Source organism: Cupressus sempervirens, chromosome 3 (assembly GCF_028749045.1).
Source record: "Cupressus sempervirens isolate cs-2001-9-10 chromosome 3, ASM2874904v1, whole genome shotgun sequence".
NCBI lineage: Eukaryota > Viridiplantae > Streptophyta > Pinopsida > Cupressales > Cupressaceae > Cupressus > Cupressus sempervirens.
Window position 1 is genome coordinate 780,014,021 of NC_143120.1, and position 23,218 is coordinate 780,037,238.

Here is a 23,218-nt window from a genome sequence, read left to right on the forward strand (position 1 = left end):
TATCTTATCATATGGACTGGTTATGACAACAGGCATTGGGATTCAGGTATTGATCATATGTATTTATGCTTTGTTGAAGACCTTGTTGTAATTCTTCTCAGTTTGAGGTCGGATTCAGTGGTATCAATGATAACCAAAGTTGTTCAGTTCACAGGTGCAGAGTTATATGGGATCCAGGGACCCGATCGAGAGATAGATTGCAAAGTGACCTCTTGCTTCGCAATATGGTTGGAATTGCTTTCTGTTTGGTCTACAGGGCTACCTGCAAATTTGTATAGGATTTTGGTACTGATTGCTTGAGGACAAGCAATTTTAAGGAGGGGAGATTTGTAATGTCCCCCTTTTTGGGACATTAGAGCTATTGAAGACTTATTTTATACAATGTTAAAATTGACTATGAAACAAAGACTCAAATTATTAAAAAGTCGATTTAATGTTATAAAGAGGGCAAAAGGTCAAGGAGGAACAAGATGAAATGCCTTAAAGAAGTTGAAGAGCCACAAAAGAATAAGACAAAAGCCAGAGGGAAGTTGAAGAGTCTTGGTTTGTGTATTAAAAGGGAAAAGAGGCCCATTGTTGGATATGCTTGATTTTATGATTCAGTTCAGTTTTCTCTCTTGTGAGAGTTTTCAAAAAGCTTCATCTTTCAGCTAATTTGAGGATGTAGCCCCTTGTGCTAGCAGACAGTGGACGCAAACCCATTGTTCCAAGAGACATCAGTTCAAGTGTTTCACATGCACTTACAAGTTCTTATTCTAGTATTCCAATCCAATCGTTAATCTGCATTTAAGATTAGATTTGTTAGTGCTGGTTATTGTATTGCTGTTGTATAATACAATAACATATTTTTAGAAGTTATAAGAGTTTTTGGTTTTTATCTTACTAGTTTGTAATGCATTGTTATATGCTCAAATCTTGAATGTTATTTTGGAAATAACGGATTATTATCTTGTGGAGAAGCTTTTGGTTTTATTGTTGTCTTGTGCTACATTTGCTTATAATTGAGTTTGAATATTATATTCAAGAAGAGGCTGGATAAATGTCGGTTTGTATTTCTACTATTTTCAATTGTGTTCATAATACATATGCAATATTCGGTTTTGAATATACTATAAAGGAAAATGAGAAAATATCCGAATAGGGATATTTCAAAAAATCTTATTATTATTCTTGGAACGGTTTGAGGCATTTCCAGATTGTCAAGTATTTTCAATGATGAATATTATTTATTATATGTAGTTCAGATTTATTTGTTAGTTATTTTTTATTTTTGCATTTCTTATTATTATTCCTAGTATGATTTGAGGCATTTCGAGACTATTAAGTATTTTCAATAATGAATGTTGTTTATTATATGTAATTCAGATTCATTTGTTAATTATCTTTTATTTTTGCATTTCTCTTCAAAATCCAAAAACAATTGAAAAACCAGCAAGAAAATTTAAAAATTCATAATTGAGCAAAGTCTTCCAAAGATGCCAAACGCTAGCCAAAGACTCAAATTGTGAAACAAACAGCAATTTCCAAATCCTTCAGTAATGGGCATCTTTCAGTGGTATCAAAGCTTACAACCTGCCAGCCTGTAGGGTTTGGGAGAAATTGTCACAACAGATTTTAGAAAAAGTTTTGATAATTCATTTTGGCATCTAGGTACTAGCTAAAAAAGTCTTGATAATTCATTTTGGCATCTAGGTGTTGGCTAGAAAGTTATGATAATTCACTTCAGCATTTGACTACTGGCTAGAAAGTTTTGATAATTCACTTCAGCATATGAGTACTGGCTAATAAGTTTATAATTCATTTTGTCATCTGGGTGCTGGCTAGAAAGTTTTGATAATTCATTTTGACATCTAGGTACTGGTTAGAAAGTTTTGATAATTCAATTTGGTCTCTGGGTATTGGATCAAAAGTTTTGATAACTCATATTAGTATTTGGGCAGTCACTAATTGGTGGATTGAATATGTATTATATGCATCTGGGGAGAGCAGACTTACACAAGTATTACACTCGTCGAAGAGCTCAAAACAATTTGGAAATTGGTACAAAACAAGAACCCACTATGGCAGATGAACAAAGAGGTGTCAGACAGATCCAGCAGGAGGAGGAAGAGAGGGAGATGATGCGAACTCTCATCACTACACAACCCAAGGTAGTTTAGACTTTGGAAAGGTTGCAGAATACCTTAGAACAAATAGAGTTGGATAGACATAGAGGCAGGCATGAGAGACATGGGCAGAGCAGATCAGTTTCAATCGCAAGAAGTCAGCATAGTCATAGATCCCACGCATCAGTTGGGGGCTCCCTTCATTCCACCAAGCAGGCACGCCCTCGCACACCAGTTAGGGATAGACCCCTACTTCCACAGTTTGTTTTGGGTGAGCAACCAACACAGGTAGAGCTACCCGAGGTGGGATTCTAAGATTCAATTACGGCAGCCACAAATCAGTGAAGGGCCCTACCTCCAAAGGTTATGTAATGTCCCCTTCTAGTTGACAATGACATATCAACAGGATTAGCCTATTAACGGCTCTGGAAGGCTAATGAGGCATGGTGAGAGAGTCATCTAGCAGTCATTCAATGATTACTTGGCTTAGTTTTTGGTTGGAATAAGGTTTTCCATCATATATCATTATTGTTTCTATTTATGGAAACCTTATTTTATAATTTGATGTTGAGATGCACTTTATTAATAATATAATATTTTATAAAGTGCAACAATTAAAAAATATTGGAATCTTCTAAAAGTCAAAAAAGAAAAAAATAATATTATTTTATTGAGGCCGACCTCTAGAAGAAAAAAGCTTAAATAGACCTTGAGGTCTCACTATTGAGGCAAGCAGATTTGATGTTGATGATTGATGACTTCTCCTTGAGTATTTGTGGAGCCAAGTGGTCTGCAGATAATCAATTTGTATTTGGGAACGAAAACTCCCATTGATAGCAATTTTGAGAGTGTGAAATAACCCCTGAATTATTGCAGTTGTGGGAAAGAATACTTCAATTCTTTCATTTGTGCAAATTGGTGAAGTTTTCTACAAGGGTTTGAAGTTTATTGTTGAAGAACATTTATAGCTGGTTATGAATCATCCTTCTTTGGCACATGGAATTATATCATTCTTGTTGGGAGAGATTATCAACAAATTATTCAAGGTTTTAAGAGCAGATTGCAAGTTTTTTCATCCGCTGCTACAGTACTCGCGTGAATAGTGCCGCACTACAGTAACTCGTGAATAGTAAAATTGCTACAGTGAGATGCTTGAGTTTCACTCTTTCCCATGTAGAGTCTCTTTTCTGACCTGCATTGGAGTTCTGGGTGTTATTCTCTAGTCCTAGCAGATTAAATCAGGTTCTCAACGCACTCTGTTTGCTTACTTTAATTCGTTTCAGACTTGTAATCAATTTGGTAAATGTTCAATGATTGCTGTGTAAGTTCTAAGGATATCATACTATCGAATTAGTGCCATTATTACTAATCAGAATGAATGCAAGGTTGAAGACCAGTTTGATCATGTTATGGGCGCTCTATTTCAGGCATTCTGTAGCTTATTTCTGATCTGTTGTAGCTTCTAAATATCATCAGAAATCTTTTATTCTGCAATTATAATCTGTCGTTACCACAGAATCACAGTTGGAGATCATAAAATGGTATTTACCTTTTGTTACCATGCCTATTATTGACTGAAATAAGTCCAGAATTACTGCTGCGTACATTTGTTGTAGGTGGCTGTCTATATCAGACTTAAGCATTCACTCATATGTATGATTGCCAGAGTTTTGGCTTTTGATATTAACATTGTATTGGATGTGGAGAATTAGTAGCCGTTACAAATAACAGTTTTGTATTCAGATCTTGTGTTTGTAAGCCAAGTGTTTGTAAAAATGTCTTGGCTGTAGATGCATCATATTTTCTTAGTATTTTATCTGAATGTATTAAAAGGTGAAAGAAAGCATAATATTTCATTGAGGAGCTTGCATGGTAATTGTAGAAGTTTTTAAAAAAAAAACTTAGTAACCATTTCTATCAAGCAACTTCAAACGGAAACGCTATATCAGCAAGTCACAAGGTTGCACATGAACTGTTTGACAAAATTACAAGTAGCAAATAAGGGCAGTTTGTGATCAGTTTTGAGCAAGGCTCATTACAGGTTAGGGACGCTTTTCCTCTTCCCCAGTATTGTGCACATCAGAGAGACGTTGTCAAGTTCAGAGGAGAAAGGGGCTATAGATCACAGTAGAACAATGACCACAGTAGAGCAACTAGGAAGGTTACATTGGCTACATATGATGGCACTAGTCGTACAAGTGCACGAGCTTGGGTGCACAAGCTAGACAAATACCTATCTTTGAGGCCTGCCTGAGCATGATGCTATTCAATTTGCAGTCTTGCATTTAGAGGGGGTTGCTTATGATCAATGGCACCATAGATTAGTCACCCAAGATCATGCCTTGGTTTACTCCTATGCAGATCTCACAAAATGCCTCAGTACCAGGTTTGATCGGAAAGACACAAAGCTTTACTACTAGGAGTTGGCACTTCTTAGACAGATTGGACACATGGAGGCTTATATTAATGAGTTCCAACGTATTGCAGTCATGGTACCTGATATGCCTCAAAAGCGTAGTGTGATGCTTTTTATAGAGGGATTTCAAGATAGGCTTAAGGGGTTGGTGCGAGCATTCAGGCCAAACACTCTCAAGGAGGCTATTGATGTGGCATTGAAATTGGACACTGCTCCTACTTCTTATCAGGCAGATAAGAAGCCATTCAGTGACTCTCGGCCTACACAAATGGCCAACACCCCTCAGGTTAGAGGTGAACCACCATTTAGACCTCCCCTAGATTGGACCAGGAGACTAAGAACGTGCTAAGAAGGAGAAAACTATGTTTCTCCTATAAGGAGCCATGGGAGCCCAATCACCATTGTCTTGGTAAAGGCAAGGTTCATTTTATTGACGTAACATCTAAGATGGGGAAGGAGGAGATACCTGACACTGATAATGAGGATAGTCCAGAGGGGGTTGAGCAGGAGCACCCGCAATTGGAGTTAGACACTCCCGACCCTTTGGACGCCAAGGTTACTATGGCTACTCTCTCCAGTTATCTCAGGTTTCATGCCTTTCAATTGAAAAGTACGCTCTAAGGCCAGCTTGTTATGAGCTTGGTAGACACAAGTGCCACACAATTTTATTGATCAGAAGTTAGTTGATAGACGTAGGTTGCAGTATGAGGAGTTTGTTGGGTTTGGAGTGAAGGTTGCAAATGGTGCAATATTGGGCTGTACTAGGAGGATTCCTCAGCTTAACATTCAGATGGGGGATTACACTTTGATAGATGATTTCCATGTGCTACCATTAGAGAATTGAGATGTGGTTGTGGGTATGCAATGGTTCCAGGGTATTGTTCGATACATTATTGACCGTCACCGTAAGCAATCAGAGTTTATTTTTGGCAGGAAGAAGATAGTTCTGAGAGCAACTTTAGATGGTGGACCTATGGAGCTGTCTTCTCACAGGATGGAATCTACTAGTAGAAATGATGATGTCATTTGGGCCACACAATGTTATGTGAAGCCCAAAATTCCCACAATGTCAGGATGACAAGGCATTCTATGTTGATATGCAATCAATGATGGACCGACATTGTAGAGTTTTTGGTGATATACCCCCTGGCATACCTCCAAATAGAGGTTTTGAGCATGTGATAAAGTTGGAAGATGATGTCTTATGTCATGTTCGTGAGTGTATGACTTGTCAATAGAACAAGTCAGAACATACTTTCCCTACCAGTTTGTTGCAACCATTACCTATACGGAACAAAAGTGGACTGGGATCTCTATGGATTTCATTACAGCCCTTCCTCGAGTTCAAGGGAAAGATTGTATCTATGTTGTGGTAGACAGGCTAACAAAATATGCCCACTTCTTTCTAAGTGCAGTTGATTTCATAGCATCTTAGGTAGCTGAGTTGTTTTTTGGGGAGGTGTTTAGACTCCATGGTCTTCCCAAGACCATAGTGAGTGACAAGAACAATAGGTTCATGAGTTCTTTTTGGCAGGAACTTTTCAAGCTTGTAGACACAGAATTGACCCCAAGTACTAGCTACCACCCTTAGACAGATGGACAATCCAAGATAGTCAATAATTGGATTGAGGTGTATTTCCGCAACTATGTGTCAGGACAGCAGAAGGCATGGGTGCGCTGTTTGTATTTGGGCGAGTATTGTTATAATACTACAGACCATATGTCTATTGATATGACTCCTTTCAGAGGTCTTTACGGCTATGAGGCATTGTCTTTTGTTGATTTGGCTTTGAGTGACAGCAAGGTTCCTTTGGCACAGGATTGGTTACAAGAGAACTAGGATATCATAAGGTCTCTCAAGGAGAATTTACAGCATGCACAGAATCAGCAAAAGATCTACGCTGATCGGCATAGGATTGAGAGGACATTTGAGGTGGGTGACAATAGTTTTCCTACGTTTACAGCCTTACCTGCAAAGCACCCTAAAAAGGGGAGGAGCTAAGAAGCTCAAGTCTCGTTTATACGGACCATACAAAGTACTCAGAGAAGTTGGAGAGGTTGCCTATGAGGCTGAATTACCACCTAACAACTGGATTCATAATGTGTTCCATGTTTCATGCCTGAAAAAGCATATTGTAGCATCACCCAATTTATCGCCCTTGGATGAGGAGGGTAAGCTGACATTGGTTCCTAAGGAGATTGTTGAGGTGAGGGAATGCCAACTGAGAAGCAAGGTGATTCAAGAGTATCTGGTTCGTTGAAGGGATCTCCCCAGAGAGGATGCCACTTGGGAGGGTGAACCCATTTTACAGTACCCCGCATTGCAGTTTCTTGAGGGCAAGCATCTCCAAGAGGGGAGGACTATCATGTCCCCTCCTAGGAGTTTGACTATCAGAGTCATGGGAGTTAGCCTATCATGGGAGTCTCATAGGCTAGCAGTGTTGGACAGAGACTCGCACAGGGGATTCAGTGGTCGGACAGGGCATTTCAAACAATTTTGGGCCAGTTTGGTGCAGTTCCTTGATTTTAGGAGGTTTCCCTAAAATTTAGGAGGATGTGGTAGTTTTCAGATATGAGGTTTCTCGAGACCAATTCCTGGTTTCAATTTCAGGATGATAGGATGGGTTTCCTAATTTTTAGGAGCATCCCTAGATTTTAGGGAAGGGACTATTAGGTGACCCATTTCATCCAGCATCAATCACAGACAAGTGACAGGGTCGAATTCATGTTTGGTTGATTATTTTGGGCTATTATAGGCTATATAGGAAATATTTAAGTTGACGATTAAATAAATTAAAATAAGGCTATTTAATATAGTCATTTCGAAGAAATAAGGGGATATTTGCTTCATTTGGTCAGGTATGCCTGTGTTATAGCTCGTTAGAAAGGTCTTGAATTATTATACACAATTTTCACTATCCAGAGACTTTTTGGTCCCTTGAGCTGTGGAATTTTAATAAAGTAATGTTTTCCCTATAGCATGGACGCCTTTATTTGGGAAAAAGTTATTTTATTATATTTTATTTAAAAGTGCGAGGTGTGAATTATTTTATTATATTTTATTTAAAAGTGCGAGGTGTGAATTTCATTCAGGGTTCAATTTGCACTTGAGAGGAGTTATAAGGAGATAGAGACCTAATTATTAATCATCTTTTGACATTTAAAGCTTATGATATTTGGAATTGCTTTGGGAGACCAATTTTGTGGCTTAGGACGAAACCCTCAAGTTTGGATTGTCGGGACACAAACCTCAACAAGTCTTTGAGTGATTGAATTCTGAGATATTGGTAATACTGAGATCAGAGGAGCAATCGATTTCTTCCTAGACAGCTTTGCATTTGTGGGAGACCAATTTTCAGCTGGGCGGCCATTATTGGCAGCTGAGGCATTGGTCTTTGAGGCAGCAATCAACATTGGCAATCTTTCTATTTGAATACAGAAATCTAATTATTATTCTTGGTACAGTTTTGAGGTATTTCCAAATTGTCAAGTATTTTCAATAGTGAATGTTGTTTATTATATGTAGTTCAGATTTGTTTGTTAGTTATCTTTTATTTTTGTATTTATCTTCAAAAATCCAAAAACAATTGAAAAACCAGCAAGAAAACAAAAAAAATCAGAACTGAGCAAAGTCTTCCAAAGATGCCAAACGCTATCCAAAGACTCAAACTCTGAAACAAACAGCAATTTCCAAGACATCCGGTATTGGGGATCTTTCAGCTACTAAATTAATTTTACCATGGCACATATTTTGTAAATTATGGATGGAATTGTGACTCATAGGATACCACTTTTTGCCACTGTCAGCAAAGGCCACAAATCTCATTTTGAGATCTCCTGCTGCTTTTTATATCGATTCGTTGGGAAAGGAAAATCTCAAAAAAAATATAGCTATTGGATAGACACAACAATAATAAAAAGTGATAAGCAAGCCAAAACAAAAAAGATGCAAATCAATAAATAACCACATACACCAGATGCAAGCTACAGAGACAAATTCAATCCAATTATTTGTGTGTGCGTCTGTGTGTGTCTGTGTGTGTGTGCGCGCGTGTGTGTGTGCATGTGCATGTGCATGTGCATGTCTGTGTGTCTGTGTGTGTGTCTGTGTGTGTGTGTGTGTGTGTGGGTTTGGATCTAGTAACATCTCAGAATGTCAGAACTGTAAGATAGAAACCCACAGAAATAAAAAGTGAGTAAAAAGTTAACACAAACTATATGAAAATCAATAACTACACGCATAAGATGCATATTGTGGAGATTAATTCCAATCCATCATTTTGTACAGATGGTACAGAAAGTATGAACTGTATTTTCCTATAATTGCAGAAGTTAAGTCTCCAATTTCATCCAAATTTCATCCAATTATCTCTATTGGTTACACCAATCTCAGAAACTTTGTTCCAGAAGCTTTTCTTGCATTGCTTTAGCCTTTATCAATATGTAGTGTCTGTTCTTAAGATAAGCATGACATCAGTTCGATGATTTGCCCAACAAAATAATGTGCTAAATAAATATTATAAAAACACAAATGAACAGTGTGAATAAAAATTACAAAATTTAATTATATTTTAATATTTTCAAAACAGTTATTTGCATCCCAAATGATAAGAGAATCGTATAAGATTTAGCAATCCAACACATGACAAGAGTTTATTAAACAAGTGAAGTGTTACCATTAGGAACACAGTGTCACTTACCACCATGTCTCATAAAAACATTGTGAGGTGCCTCAGTATTGTTACACACAAAACATACTACATAAAACAACAGCTCTGTATATACAAATAATTTTTAACAAAATAAACACCAGAGTTACTTTCACTTGTAGAATTAGTTTTTAAATTTCCTAGACCAATTAAAGGCTGCTATTTCTCAGAGAAATATCTGTCTTCCAAATGTTTTATACAATTCTTTGCAAGGTACTAAAAGGAGATTACAAAATCAGATTTCTATATTTTAAGGAAAGACAGAATTAGAAAGAGATTATATTTCAAAGGATGCCTTTAATGTTTCCCCCATCCCAAGGAGGAAAACAAAAACATAGGCATAAATACTTTTGATTGTAACAAAGATTTTTGTAAACAGAATGGTTTGCAACAAGCCAGCCTATTACCATACACCCACATTACAGAAATACTTATGTATGCCATTTAGTGCAAGCAAATTAGAATAAATAAAGACTCTACAGAAAAATAAGAACAAAGGCAATATGGAAGAACAACAAAAGGTTCTGTGCCCAAATTGGAATTGTGAAAATTTATTCAAGTCAGATACACCCAAAAACAGAAAGAAATAAAACAAAATTACTTACTTTTATTGTCATTTCTACAGAGATGCGGGATGAATATGTCATGTTCCTAAGACGTGCCTCAGTAGGTCTCAGTGGCAGTAAATTCCCTTCCTTGTTACAATAGGAAGGTTTCTCCACAGTGACCTTCCCAAAAGAGACAGATGCCCGATCCCATGTCACATCCGATCTCTGGTATCGAGGATTATGATCAGGTACTACTTCAAATTCCCCAACATCATCAAACACTCTTTGTAAGCCATGACTAATTAAATCATTGAAAGAATTTAACTGGTGGCTTACTAGCCCCCATTCATAAAAGAAAGCTTTGGCAGTATCCTTTACAAAAGCATACAATTCTTCATCTGACAATTCACTGTCAGATCCCTCTGTATCATCTTCTTCATCATCATTGCTTTCAGCTCCTGAAATTGCTGTTAAATCTATCGGATTTGCTCCTTCTCCCACTTCCCCTGCATCCATGTCCATGCTCGTCACAAAATCCTCTGTTTCTTCCACAGCATCTCCCAGGCCCCACTTGAATGGATCACCATCTGCTTTCTCTTCTTTGTACAGGACATCCGCATGAATTATCTCAGCTGCTTTTGATATGTCCCTATCCGTTGCAGAGTCATCTATTTCCTCGTCCATAGTTTCTATTTCAGCATTCTTGCTGCCAGAATCATCGGATTCATCTGAAATCTCTATTATATCCATCCTTTCTGAAATTTCAGTTTCATTTGGACAGCTCATTTCACTTGCTTTCCTCCCACTCTGTTCAGCCACAACTGCAAACTTTATTTTGTTCGCGTTCTTCCACTAATGAATTTTCATGCATAGAGAAGAACACACAGTTTTGTCAGGTCATCTAAAGATGATTCTCTAGAGAGATGTTCTCAAGTTGGAAGCTACCAGCTGGCATCAAAAAACGTAAACATCATTAAGAGATGAATTCTGTGAAGCAAATGCACAAAAGAGAGAGAAATCCAGAAACTAACAAAATTCAGAATGGATGTTTTTGTGTACCACTATATACTCACTTGCAAAGCTATCATATTGTACATTCCTATTTCCTATTAACAGAAAATAAATAACTTTATCGTCCACACAAAGAAATTATGATTCTACATTAACAAGGTTTACCATTGGACCATATAATTCTTACTGCACACTTCATTATTAAATGCCCAGCATACAGTAACATCCAAAGAGACATGTCAACATTCCAGAGGTGTTTCTGATTGAGTAACAAGGACTTGTGCAGGAACTCTACCCTTTACAACAAGGGGAAAATACTCAGGAGACAAAATCAAGAAAAAGTAGATAAAGTGGGCAGACCAAACAAAAGCTTTCCTCCGCAAAGCTTTTTGAAAAGGAGCACGTTATCTAGAAATACAGATTGCATCATTCTGGTGGTTACATGATAACTGATGCATTGGACATCATGAACCCTGTAACTGATTATTAAAAACAACTCTTACCAGATTTATCAAATTAGTTTAAGTCTTGACAGTCACTGTGCCCAGGAAAAACTTCTTCCAAATATCCAAAGATAATTAATGATATGGAAATCCAATGATAATGTGGTTAAAGAAAGAATACAACTCAAAGCCACCATCACTTCAGCAAAGACAAGGCAGTAGGTTCTGATCTATTTCTAGCTCTCCTCTTCCAACATTTCTGGGAATTACTAGAAGATGAACTTCTTAAAATCCAGTGTACAAAAATGTTCTCTCAAAAACCCCAGAAGCCAACAATCTGGACATGTCCAAACCATTTCGCCAATTTTAAGTTCTCAAATCTTTGAATGGGCCTTCATGCCATCATTTTATCCTAAAATGGTCAAGTTACCTCCCATATTAACAGCATATTTTTCTATGGGAACAATAAAATACACATGATAAGCCAGACTGTCTCCAAAGCTCTTAACACTTCTCCAGCCAACCTTATCATCATCACTGATAGTAGGGGCCGGCGGGGCCAACTTTATCTATCAGGTGAGCTGGATCCTGAATGAAAGCACCCTTACTGGGTCGTTTTGGTATTAGCTGGGTGGGTGGTAGTTCACTTTCTTTCCTGCTAGTCAAGCATTCTTTCTTAAATACCAGATAGCCCACCCGGAGCCAGCATATCTCAATACTATACAGGTTCATAGAAAGAAAAAGGCAGCACAGGTTCAAATATCAAATGGAAAGGAAGAGGCCACGCATTCACAGCCAGTGCCATCAAATGTAAAACCTATAACAAGCTTAAAAGCAGGGCAAAAATAGGACACAAACATTTCCCACATTAATCCTATGTGGACAGAATTTACAGATATCAAAACTTTAACTTTCAGCAGCAAATAAATCAGAACTTAGAAATCCAGCAAGAACGAAAGAACACAAAGAAGAGTAACACAAATTTACCCTTAAAAACCCTTAAGGGAAAAGCCCAGCCTCCAAAGCAGCAAGCTAATGTCTTTTTTCGCAACAAAAGTCAAAATGCCATATCAGGCTCCAAGCCTTAACATGAGAATCAAAACCCTACTCCTGTAGCATAAGAATGACAACATAACCCTATGATAATCTCCTCTATACCTTTTCAAACCCTCAATATAAAGGCCGACAGAGGTACAGAAAAACACCAAGAGGCATTTCCATGGACCCAAATAATGTCCCGCAATACCATCAAAAGAATTCTCACAACTCATATTTCACTTTTGACAAATATCTCTCATAAACAATGCACTATAGCATGTCATAACATGCATCATTAGTGGGTCAAGATTCCTAGTCCACTTTGTAACTCCTTGTGATCATGCCCTTACCTGCATCATATCATTCAGTATTAGTAAACCCCAGATCTTGCAATGTCCTAAGATACTCCTACATTTCAAGATGACAGTAGATGCTTTGAAGTTCTCATGCATTGCAAGTATGTGACATATGACCAAAAGTGCCACCTCAATGGGGGACACCCTCTTTCCCATGAGATCAAAATAATAAATAAATATAAGAAATAATTAAATATAGAACATCCAAATGCAAGGTTGAAACAGCATGCCCAACAAACGTCGCCAAGGCTCTCCATAATGGAGAGCCAAGCAAACAGATTTGGGTCCAAGTTTGGGGGCTCAATGCATGCACATACATTTAGTTAATAAAATATACATTTAAATTTTAAAGGTTAAAACTTATATTCTATGTCAAGATTTGCCAAACTTTATCAAAAAGTTCAAAACTTGGCAAACTCTAAAAGAACCTTAAAAATCTCTTCAATTTCATCCTAAGTTTTGTGCGGAAAAAGGCCTGGATTTTCTTTTAACATTTTCAATAGTTTTCCAAATGTTTTCTATATGTAGGACCCAAGACATGCAAAAACAATCTACAAAAATAAAGTTCTGATCATTTTTGTCTCTCTGTAATGTGGTAATGGTGACGGCACATTGTTGCAAAGTCAACAGTGAGCCATCTTGTTGTACAATGAATCTGGCAATAATGTACACCATGGAAGCTCAAAATCAATGTTGAACGTTGAACATCAACTTGTTTGACAAGATCATCTACAATAGGTAGTTGCAGGAAGCGAAATAGGTTGCACACTAGTTTGTTTGCTTTTATTCTACATTACTTTTTAGGTTACTGTATTTCATTTTACGTTCATGTTTTCATTTTATGTATTGTTTTAAATTTGATAGATGAATTCTAAAATATTTGGATTCCTTCTAATGTTAACAATTTATTGTTTTTAATGTCTTATCTAAGTTCAATTATTAATACATTTATAATATAAAATTGAATTCTATTGCAAAATATATATCAGGATTCCAATCCTTCTTGGCTCCAACAGAAATGGATGATTTGAACAATTATATTAGTGAATGGCAGCTGCATGACGTCCCTCAAACTGAGCTTCCTCAGACAGGATCGGAAAATATAGATAACCAGGAGCAGGAGCAGGTTGGTGCTGTTCAATCCAGCTGGGGAGCTGATCAGCAGTCTGTTAGAGGTTCAGTCCAAATTCAGGAAGAGCAAGGTACAGTACAGCATGATGGTTGGAATACAGTGCCCAGTCAAGTTAACAGTCAGAATGAAGCTGAACAAGGGACCCATGAGGAGGTGTCTGACCTCAAGGATGGATGGGGTTAATTTCAATAAGTTAGTATCAGTTTATTAAATTGCTGATCCATGTAATGTAAATAGTAATTGTAATGGTCTGTTAGTCAAAAAATGATACCGTCACCCCCCTAATTTTGTAAGTGTATATATGCAGGGGGGGTGTGAAAAGTTTGTCTTTTTTGGTTGTTTTTGAGAACTCTCAACTAGTAGTGTAAATATTTATTAAACTATCTTAATAGAAAAAAAAAATTTGAATTCTATTTATACATTTATTTTTTAAATTTACGATAACATATCAAGTTTAACATGCCAATATTTTGATAGTGTGGTGGTTTAAATGTGGCATTTTGTTCTTGTCACTGCAATTCAAACCTTGTTAGGATATTATTATTGTGTCTTTATCTTGGAGATGAACTCCCCTATTTGTGACCTCACCAGTTCATAGCTACGAGTCAACAGCATTTACCCCTTAAAAAAATATATGAAATTTAAAATTATATTATTACAATTTATTACCTTGCTTAAAAAAATGCAATTTTAAATTAGACAAACTTGATCACAAATTATCTTCACAATTTTTCTCCTCGCTGGATAAAAATTTAAGTTATAGACTAAATAATTATTAAATATTAAATACTGTAAATATTAACAATCAAACCCAATCAATAAATAAAAGTAGTTTAAAGGCTTTATATAAAGTAAAGTAGGTGTTGCTTTTATTCACACGAGACCAGAAATTATTGCTTTTTATAGAGGACTGCACCAAGTAATGCTCAACAGCTGTACAAATTCCTAAAATAGTAAAAAAATTAAGAAAATGAAAATCATCATACAACTTAGCCACACCAATATGAAAGATTGGAAATGGGACAGGTAAGGCCTCAAGTCTTCCTCTAGTGCGTGCTTATGTAAGGTGGGATATTGGGGGATTTTTTATTGGCATCGAGGGTAAAAGTTAGTCTACATCTGCAACTCATTTTTCCTATTACATCTCTTGCTCACTTTCATCCTGATGATGGATCACGGAGAGTGATCCGAAACGTTCACACCTAGATGTTAAAAATAAACGCACAATTGAATCCAGAGAACTCTTATGGTAATTATAATGGATTGTGGAAATCTGGTATCTCTGACATGGAAGGTGGTTATTTAGCTGTTTTGGCTGTTTTGCATTGCATGTAGAGGGTGCGGATTATCCTTAGTGCTGTGTAAGAAGAGATTATAGTTATCTTTAAATGTGTTGTTTTCTTAGTTATGTTCTTTTGGGAGTGGGGTTTTGTCTTTTTGGGTGGGGTATGGTGGTAGGTTTTATCAGAGTTTTAGGCTTGGAGATTCTCCAAGCATGTTGTATTGTGAGGCATTGGGAAGGGCTGTCTCACTATCTTCCTTGCATACTAAGGCTATGGATCGCTGGTGTAAGGCTACGAATGGTGAGGGTTAGTCTATGAATGGATAGCTAGAATACAAAAAGTGAATGGTTGCTAGGAAAGGATTCAAGATAGTCCGATCCAAGCGATTCAATTGAAATCAATAAAGAAAAATGTTAATTATCTTATCATCTAAGTAATCATGCATTATCTGCCAATTTATGGAGATTAGGGTTTCTCTTTCAATTCTAGAGTTGCGGGCTTGCCACACCTAGAAGCCCAAGGTTGATATGCATTAAGTTTTAATCAGATTTAGATAGTAGGAAGTTTTAAATTTTATTTCAAATGTATATTGATCTTGATCCAAAAATAGTGTAACTAGAATAATGGCTCAATATGATTTATTCTTGATTTACAAAGATTCTAAAATTAGTATCAATACAATATTGCAGAACTATGATGAGAGAACAAATTTATCTAAGTATGATAATTATCTGCTAACTTGAAAAGGTATAATTTATCTTCTTATTGCATCTTGTACTTGCACTATTTGTCTTCTGTACATTCCAAGAAAAATTACTGATCGATATATATATTGTTATGAGTTGCCACGCCTTCTGTAGAGGCATGTCCATGCATGAACATAGGTCATGTAGGGAAATGTCTCTAAGTAAGACGTGTCCCATACAATCTATGCTTTAACACTGATACCGATTCATAACATAATCTTATTGCTGTTGTTATGTTTGATGAACAGTTAACAATTATTATAAACAGTGAATGCCAAGTCGATGACCATAATGCAAGTCGATACTTTTAATGAAGACACGCAGATCAATAATTACTATCGATTACATATAATTGATACAAACAGCAGTGTATATACTTAGTTTTGATGAGTCAATACTCAATATCAGCGTATCACATGATTAATAGTTATTAGGTTGAACAATATACATACATATATGTGTGTGTGTGTGTGTATATGTGTGTGTGTGTGTGTGAATATTATTGAATAGATATATATACACACACACACACGAGTGTTTAACTTAATAATTATTAATCATGTAATATGTTTAACATTTATTTTGGTCAGAATACAGAAAAGGATAGATATCAATTTCTCAAGACCAATAGACCACATATGCCTTTGATTTCATTGATTGGACTTATATGACTGAAGCTACAAATCATTAACAATATGAAGGCAATGGTGGTGGTGAACAACTAGTTTATGATTGCTTTTTCTTGCTTGATGGGTAAAAATAGGGTTTTTGAGAGAGGGTGTTACTTTTACAAGCAAGTTTGTAATGCCCCACTCGGAGATCCTTGGGAACAAGGATCAATATAAGCCAAGATAATAATAAAAAATTTATAAAAAGTATGGATGTACTCGACACTTAACATACTAGGATCACAAAGATCGCAACGGAAGACTAACCACAATACCAACAATCAATGAATCTCCAAACACCACTACTAAACTAACACACAAACAAAGAACGAAAACCCAAGACAACAACAGCACGAAGAATCTAAGATCTATCAAAGCATGGAAAATTAAGTAAACCCAAAGGGTACTTTAAACACCAAACATCGATCCCCGAAAACTATTGGAGATGCCCCCATTTTTCGCGCGAGGAAGTGCACCAAACGACGCGAAGAAGTACTTGGCCCAGCAGCCAAAATACCCAAAACTGGTGTGGGGTTTTGCGCAAGAAAGTGCCAAAAGCCACGTGAGAAAACCCAACACACCACGCGAGCTTTTGCATTCTTGCGTGAGAATGTACAATTTTGCATTAGAATCCAAAATAGCACGCCAAAAAACAAAAAGGTAAAAAGCTAAGAAATAAAGTTCCTCCACACTAGGCAGTACCAGACCACATATCGAGGCACGGACATTCAATCAAATAACTAAAGGACAAAAGCTGAATATAACCATCTAACAAAGCAATGAAGAGAAATAATTGAGAGTAACATCGTAGTGTACAGAAGCAGCATCGCAATGTACTAAAACAATGAACTAAGTGTGTGGGTCCTCTCAACCGTAATAGCATCATGAAACCTCGAAGGTCCTAGCCATCCCCTACACATAACATCCCAAACTACCAACTCGATAGTCAAAATTGTCTTATAAGGATGTCACTGCTAAAGTGTAATAACATCATAAGAACGAGAAATCTAACATGTTAAACCAAAAACAATAGATACTCCAACTAAGCAAATAACATCATCTATCATATGCTAAATATCAATATAAGGGAATGCGTCAATAAACTAGCATCATCTAAACATGATACACAAGCATTCCAATGAAAGCATAAATCACCAGAAAGCATACTCTGGAACCCAAAGTACCAAGTGAAAACATCTAGCGATGATTGCAAATGTAACATGCTAAACCAAAGGCAATAGATACTCCAACTAAGCAAATAACATCATCTATCAGATGCTAAATATTAAGGGAATGCATCACTAAACTAACATCATCTAAACATGATACACAAGCATTCCAATGAAAGCATAAATCACTAGAAAGCATACTCCGAAACCCAAAGTACCAAGTGAAAACATCCAACAATGGTCGCACTGGGACAACAGACCGTCTCTGTACACCAATCCTCAGCACTAGTATGGTTAGCTACACCTCCCAACTATGTGAAACCCGTAGGTCCACTCTCGTCGTGCTGATGGAGATAATGATCCAACCACAAACACACGTAAAGCTGAACGTCCATGGTTAACACTCACGCCAGATAGTATGATGACTGAAACCAAGATCAGAGACAATGCATAAACTACAGATCCTATTCAGACACTCAATGGGCTACTAAGTATGTGTTGACCTCATGGAGAGTCACTTGGCATCAACAAGCCCAAGCTCGAATCCTGCAGATTCAACTCCCTCAATGGAAGGCTCTAGCATAGATTATTATCTTAAGTTTTATTACCGCCCAGTGTTTTATTTAGTTATCACTTAATTAAAACTTCCTCTGCCAACCCTCTAGGCACAATGATCACCAAGCTGCGAGATAGAAGCCCCCTCCATATATTACCCTACCCTACCCATGCTCATCCAACGATGAGTGCCCGTAGGCATGCGTATTCCCAACCCAACCCCAATGATCATAACTCCTAGAAGTACCACGGAAGAACGGGCCTCACGAGTCACTCGTCAAATGTACGCACGTGTAGGCATGTGTGGTGCACCACTATCACGAAGATCATAACACAAGGATTGGATGAGAACACAATGCAAAAAATACTCAACCAAGGATAGACTCAAGAGGACAGATGCGGCATGCATCCCAATGCAACATAAAAGTGCAATAATGGTCCGACTGACATCCAACGGATGATCCAAGTCCACGACCAACCTCATGCCAAGAAAACCCAAGAAAACAGAGCGACACACAAAACGAGGTAAAAATACAAAAACTAGAAAACTTCAAAAATAAAACCCATTTAGTCTTTGGCCATAAAAGCCACAAAAATCTAATAAAATTTGGGTTCAGGCACCGTATGCAAAAATGGCCAGCATAACGATGTGAAACCCCAAATCCTCATCCCAAAAACAAGGAAAATATTCATACCCGGCCAACTCGGCGAAACCAGTAAACAAAAATGGAGGGGAACAATAGTTCTCAGCCCCCAGACAAACAGCTACCAAAAACAGATACAGAATCTAAGCTGAAACAAGAAAACGAGTGCTACCTGACAGCAAAAGGGGCTAAAACAAAAATCAATCTGATAAAATAATAATCCCGCAAAAGCTGCCGAAAACTATGGCAAAGCATGGTCTCCCCGAGCTAGATCCAAAGAAACTGATCTAGCGAAGATCCCACACCCAAAGCTTTCACAACGAACAGAAACATGATCCTCCAGATAAGGATTCTCAAAAAAACTCACAATTTTGTATTTAGCAAAAGTGAGAAGTGAGAAATTAAATTCCTCTTTCCATACTTATTCACTTTTTGAGTGAATAATCGATTAGGGCAAATAGCCAATTAGACTAGCTAGACTCCGAATCAATCCAAACGAAAATAGACTATTCCTAGAAATAAGAATTCATCTATGGCAAAGCTGCCAAAAAATTCAATAAAATTTAAAGCCCAAAATCACAAAAATTCCTTAACAACTTTCGCGACAATGCGGACTTCCAAATGCACAGACACGCTCACTGGCCTAATCACATTATGCAAATGAGTTTAGATTTACTAATTAATCACCAAAAAGTTTAAGTTAAACAATTAATTCATGATACATTGACCATACAAAGACGACATTGGTAAAATATGAACAGTCGAATCACTAACTCCATGTGCCACTGCCAGGGATATAATTCCTACACACTAAAACACATGACCAAGTGCAATTGCATATAATATCATAGTTGAAGCAATAAATGCATTAAAAATCTAATTGAATCATTTATTCGATTATACTGAATAATCCATTTACATCACTCACGTTTGCACAGAGCATAATGAAACAAGAATGAAGTAAATCACCATAGCATAAAATCCATCATATAACAGAATCAGAGATATGTCCAAATACCAGATAACCAGATATCATTATAGACATACTGTCATCTCAAAATGGCATCAACATGCAAATATGATAAACTAAAAAGCATAGTAGAATAGCCTCTATGGTACTAAAATCAAAGTATGGCATTCAACCCTCAGGTCATCTCAAAGTACAAATTATATGAGTATCAAGTATCTCTCGAATCAAAAACAAACAAGGTACAGACTGCAAATCTGAGAGGCACTACAAAGTTGGCCTTTTCATTAAACTAAAGCATGTTGGCTTTAACCCTACCAAGCAACTTCCTTCAAGTATGCTTGGTTGGATACAACTCCTAAGACTCCCACTTGAGTTTTGGAGAAAGGAATTATGAATATGATTGCTCTTTAATTTGGGAAGAGAATTGACCCATCACATCAAACGTTGGCCAAAAAGGTAATCTTTAAGCCCAAGCTTGTGTTGAAATTGATTTAAATAAACTATTGCTAGAGTATGAGGAAACTTGTCTTGGACTCAACAATTTGGATTATGATTACCATTTTGCAATGTTCCTGTCATAAAGTAAATAAATAATCAAAGCATTGTTTATGGGACCGATTGATTTAGTATATCTTGGTCCCATTTTTATTTAATTGTTTCCATAGGTGTTGCCATTGGCTATCTTTGTAAACCCTCAGGAGTTCCTCCAAAAGATATTTAAGCACAGTATGTAGGTAGTAGTTGGTATGCAATTTGGATTATATTTTCTTACACTGCAAATTCCAATGGGATTCTCTATTGTTTGCCATTTCGGAAGTGAAAGATCTTCCCTCCTTGGCTAATCCGGTTTCAGTGGGATTCAACCCTCACCCTATTCCCTCTTTGTATTTACTTGCTTGGATTTGGCAAATCTCTGCACCATCTTTGTTTGCAAATACATATTTCTATATATCTAGTATTGGATTGCAAATACTTGTACTGGCATTAATAAGCGTGTTTGGTGAATATATTGTTCACATCGTTCTGGCATCTCAAATTGTAGCTCAATACGTGGTGAAACAACCCATAATCATCCTCCTCCCTCCTACCATGTAATGTTCTCCATTTTTAAGACCCTCAATGGAGTTCTTAGATTTTCATTCTCCGAAGGCTAAGTGGAGAAATAAGCAGAGATAAATTAAATTAAAGTAAACAAATAAATAAATCTAAATGTAACTTTATATTTAATTAATTTAATTTCCTAGAAGCACAACTAATTATTGTATTGGAAAGGGGGAAGCTTCTAGAGAGTGCAATTAAATAATATTTTTTCCTTCTAGAAGAGTGAACGAAAAGAATAAATAGAGGCGAGAGCTTTATTGTTAAACATCCTATTATTGTCAATTGCATTTAATATGAACTTGGGAGAAGAAACTAAGGGTTTATGATTTTAGTTAGCCATTGGAGAGCATCAATTCTTCAGTGTTACAACCATTTGAGGTGGTGAAATATCCACTGAATTTGGCATTCAGGAGAGCTTCATTCTGGAGTTCTGCTTAAAGTTAAGGAATAACCGAAGGGTTTGAAGAATATTGAAGGACTATCGAGTGCAGACCTGAAGATTCATCTTTGGCAGCCATTAGTAATTTTTTTTTCCTTGCTACTACAGTACGCATGAACAATACCCGCGCTACAGTATTTATGCTTGATTCTGATGCAACTTTCATCTCCATCCATTGGGCATCACTATTATTAGGTTCCTCTTGCAGCTATTAGTAGTTAGCATCATAATCTTAGGCATATAATTTTGTTGTTGAAAGGGATAACTTGGAATCAAATTTTGCATTGCTATAGTCATTATTGTTAGCCCATTTGTCTTGGCAAATTCACAGCAACATTGTACATGGAAATGAACTCGATAAAGGAGATATACATTGCATACCATTTGTTTGATGAAATGTCCATCTAATAGCATATATGATCAGCATAATAGTTGTATGCCAATTGTTTGTCAAGATGTCAGTTGGCTGTAGGTATGCATTCCATATCTAGTTTCCATGTATATGCATTGAAAATACTAAAGAGAACTGCACTTGCATGTTAGTTCATTGTAAGAGGTATTGTAATATCATTTGCGAACATTTTGAATTTCTTAGCATCATTCAAACTTTACCAAACAATCTAAAATACAAAAAAATCAAAAAAGAGAAAGGCAACATACAAGTGTTTGACAATATTTCTTGAGCTAAAATCAATCAGTTTGGGCAAGGGATATTACATTGGTATTAGAGCTTGCTTGCAAAGTGTTTGATAAAATGTCAAACAATTTGGTGTTTCACAAAGTCATAGCCGGTTGGGGTTATCACAGTGGTATCAGAGCTTGCATGCAAAGTGTTTGACGAAATGTCAAACAACTAAATTAGAGAAGAATTTGGTGTTTTCTCGAAGCTATAACTGATTGGGGTTATTACATTGGTATCAAAGCAATTTTCTGTTATCCTGTGGAGTAGAAAAATATTAATTATTGTCAGATTTGCTGTTGCATTTGGAGTGACCAGCACTCTACCATTTTCTAGCCATGAATGGACATAGGACGAATGGCAGTTCTAGAAGTCGGTGGAGTAATGAGGAAGTTAGCACGAAAAATGAATGCTTTGCAAGAAAGTATGGAGAAACTTAAGCTTCATCAACAGAGGTTAGCAAAGAGCTTGTCGGATCCAAAGATACTTGAGAAGGCAATGAGGTATATGGTTTCTGCCTTTAGAAGATCAAGATCGAGGTTGCAGGGAAGGAAGCTTGAGTTTTTCCCGACATGTGTCCATGATGCAAATGTACCTGTATTCAGTACGACACCAGCTAGTCCTATCCACAGTGTTGATGATGGACTTATTTCACAAGGACATGTCGATGTGTTAGTGCCCTTGGTGGATAACAACATTGAGTGTCAGCAGGTTGAGGCTCTCAGAGTAGTTGCCACAGTTAGTTCAGAGGTAGTTGATGATGTAGTTATCACTAACTATTCAGATTCTCTTGAGAAGGGAGTAGTTTTGGAGACTTATATGTCAGCTATCATAGAGTTGCTCCAGTGCATGAGGCAGTTGATTCCTCAAATGGGACTGAGGCACACAGAGTCACCCAATTGTGATGTTGGTGATGTGGGTGTTTCCGCAAAGTCAGCAGATAAGGGTTCATACTCTAGTATTATTTATTCACAGCCTGGCATAAAGTCATGTGTACAGAGTCAGGTGACAACAATTGAGGCTCTGTTAGGATATGTCGATGCAGATAGTATGGACACATATGATGATCCATTTCATGATGCTATGAGATGTACTGGGTATGACACCCCTTGTGAAATATTGGGTGACAACTCCGAGGAAGTTTTGGATGAGTCCCAAGATCGATGCTTATAGGATCTTACTATTGAGGTGGAAGCTAAGACATGC

At 36.9% G+C, this 23,218-nt stretch overlaps 1 protein-coding gene across 2 annotated transcripts in view; it reads right to left on the reverse strand.

Annotated features, from left to right (window-relative positions):
• LOC149569106 (DNA-directed RNA polymerases IV and V subunit 2-like) overlaps positions 1-23,218 on the reverse strand; it is a 261,527-nt gene that overhangs the window by 202,391 nt on the left and 35,918 nt on the right. Inside the window, exon 2 of one of the 2 annotated variants that reach the window (XM_089821887.1) lies at positions 9,836-10,726. In XM_089821887.1, the coding sequence (XP_089678013.1) occupies positions 9,836-10,564 (729 nt within the window). In that variant the 5' untranslated portion in view covers positions 10,565-10,726. The remainder of the gene's footprint in view (positions 1-9,835; positions 10,727-23,218) is intronic. The other variant, XM_089821888.1, reaches the window with a different exon arrangement.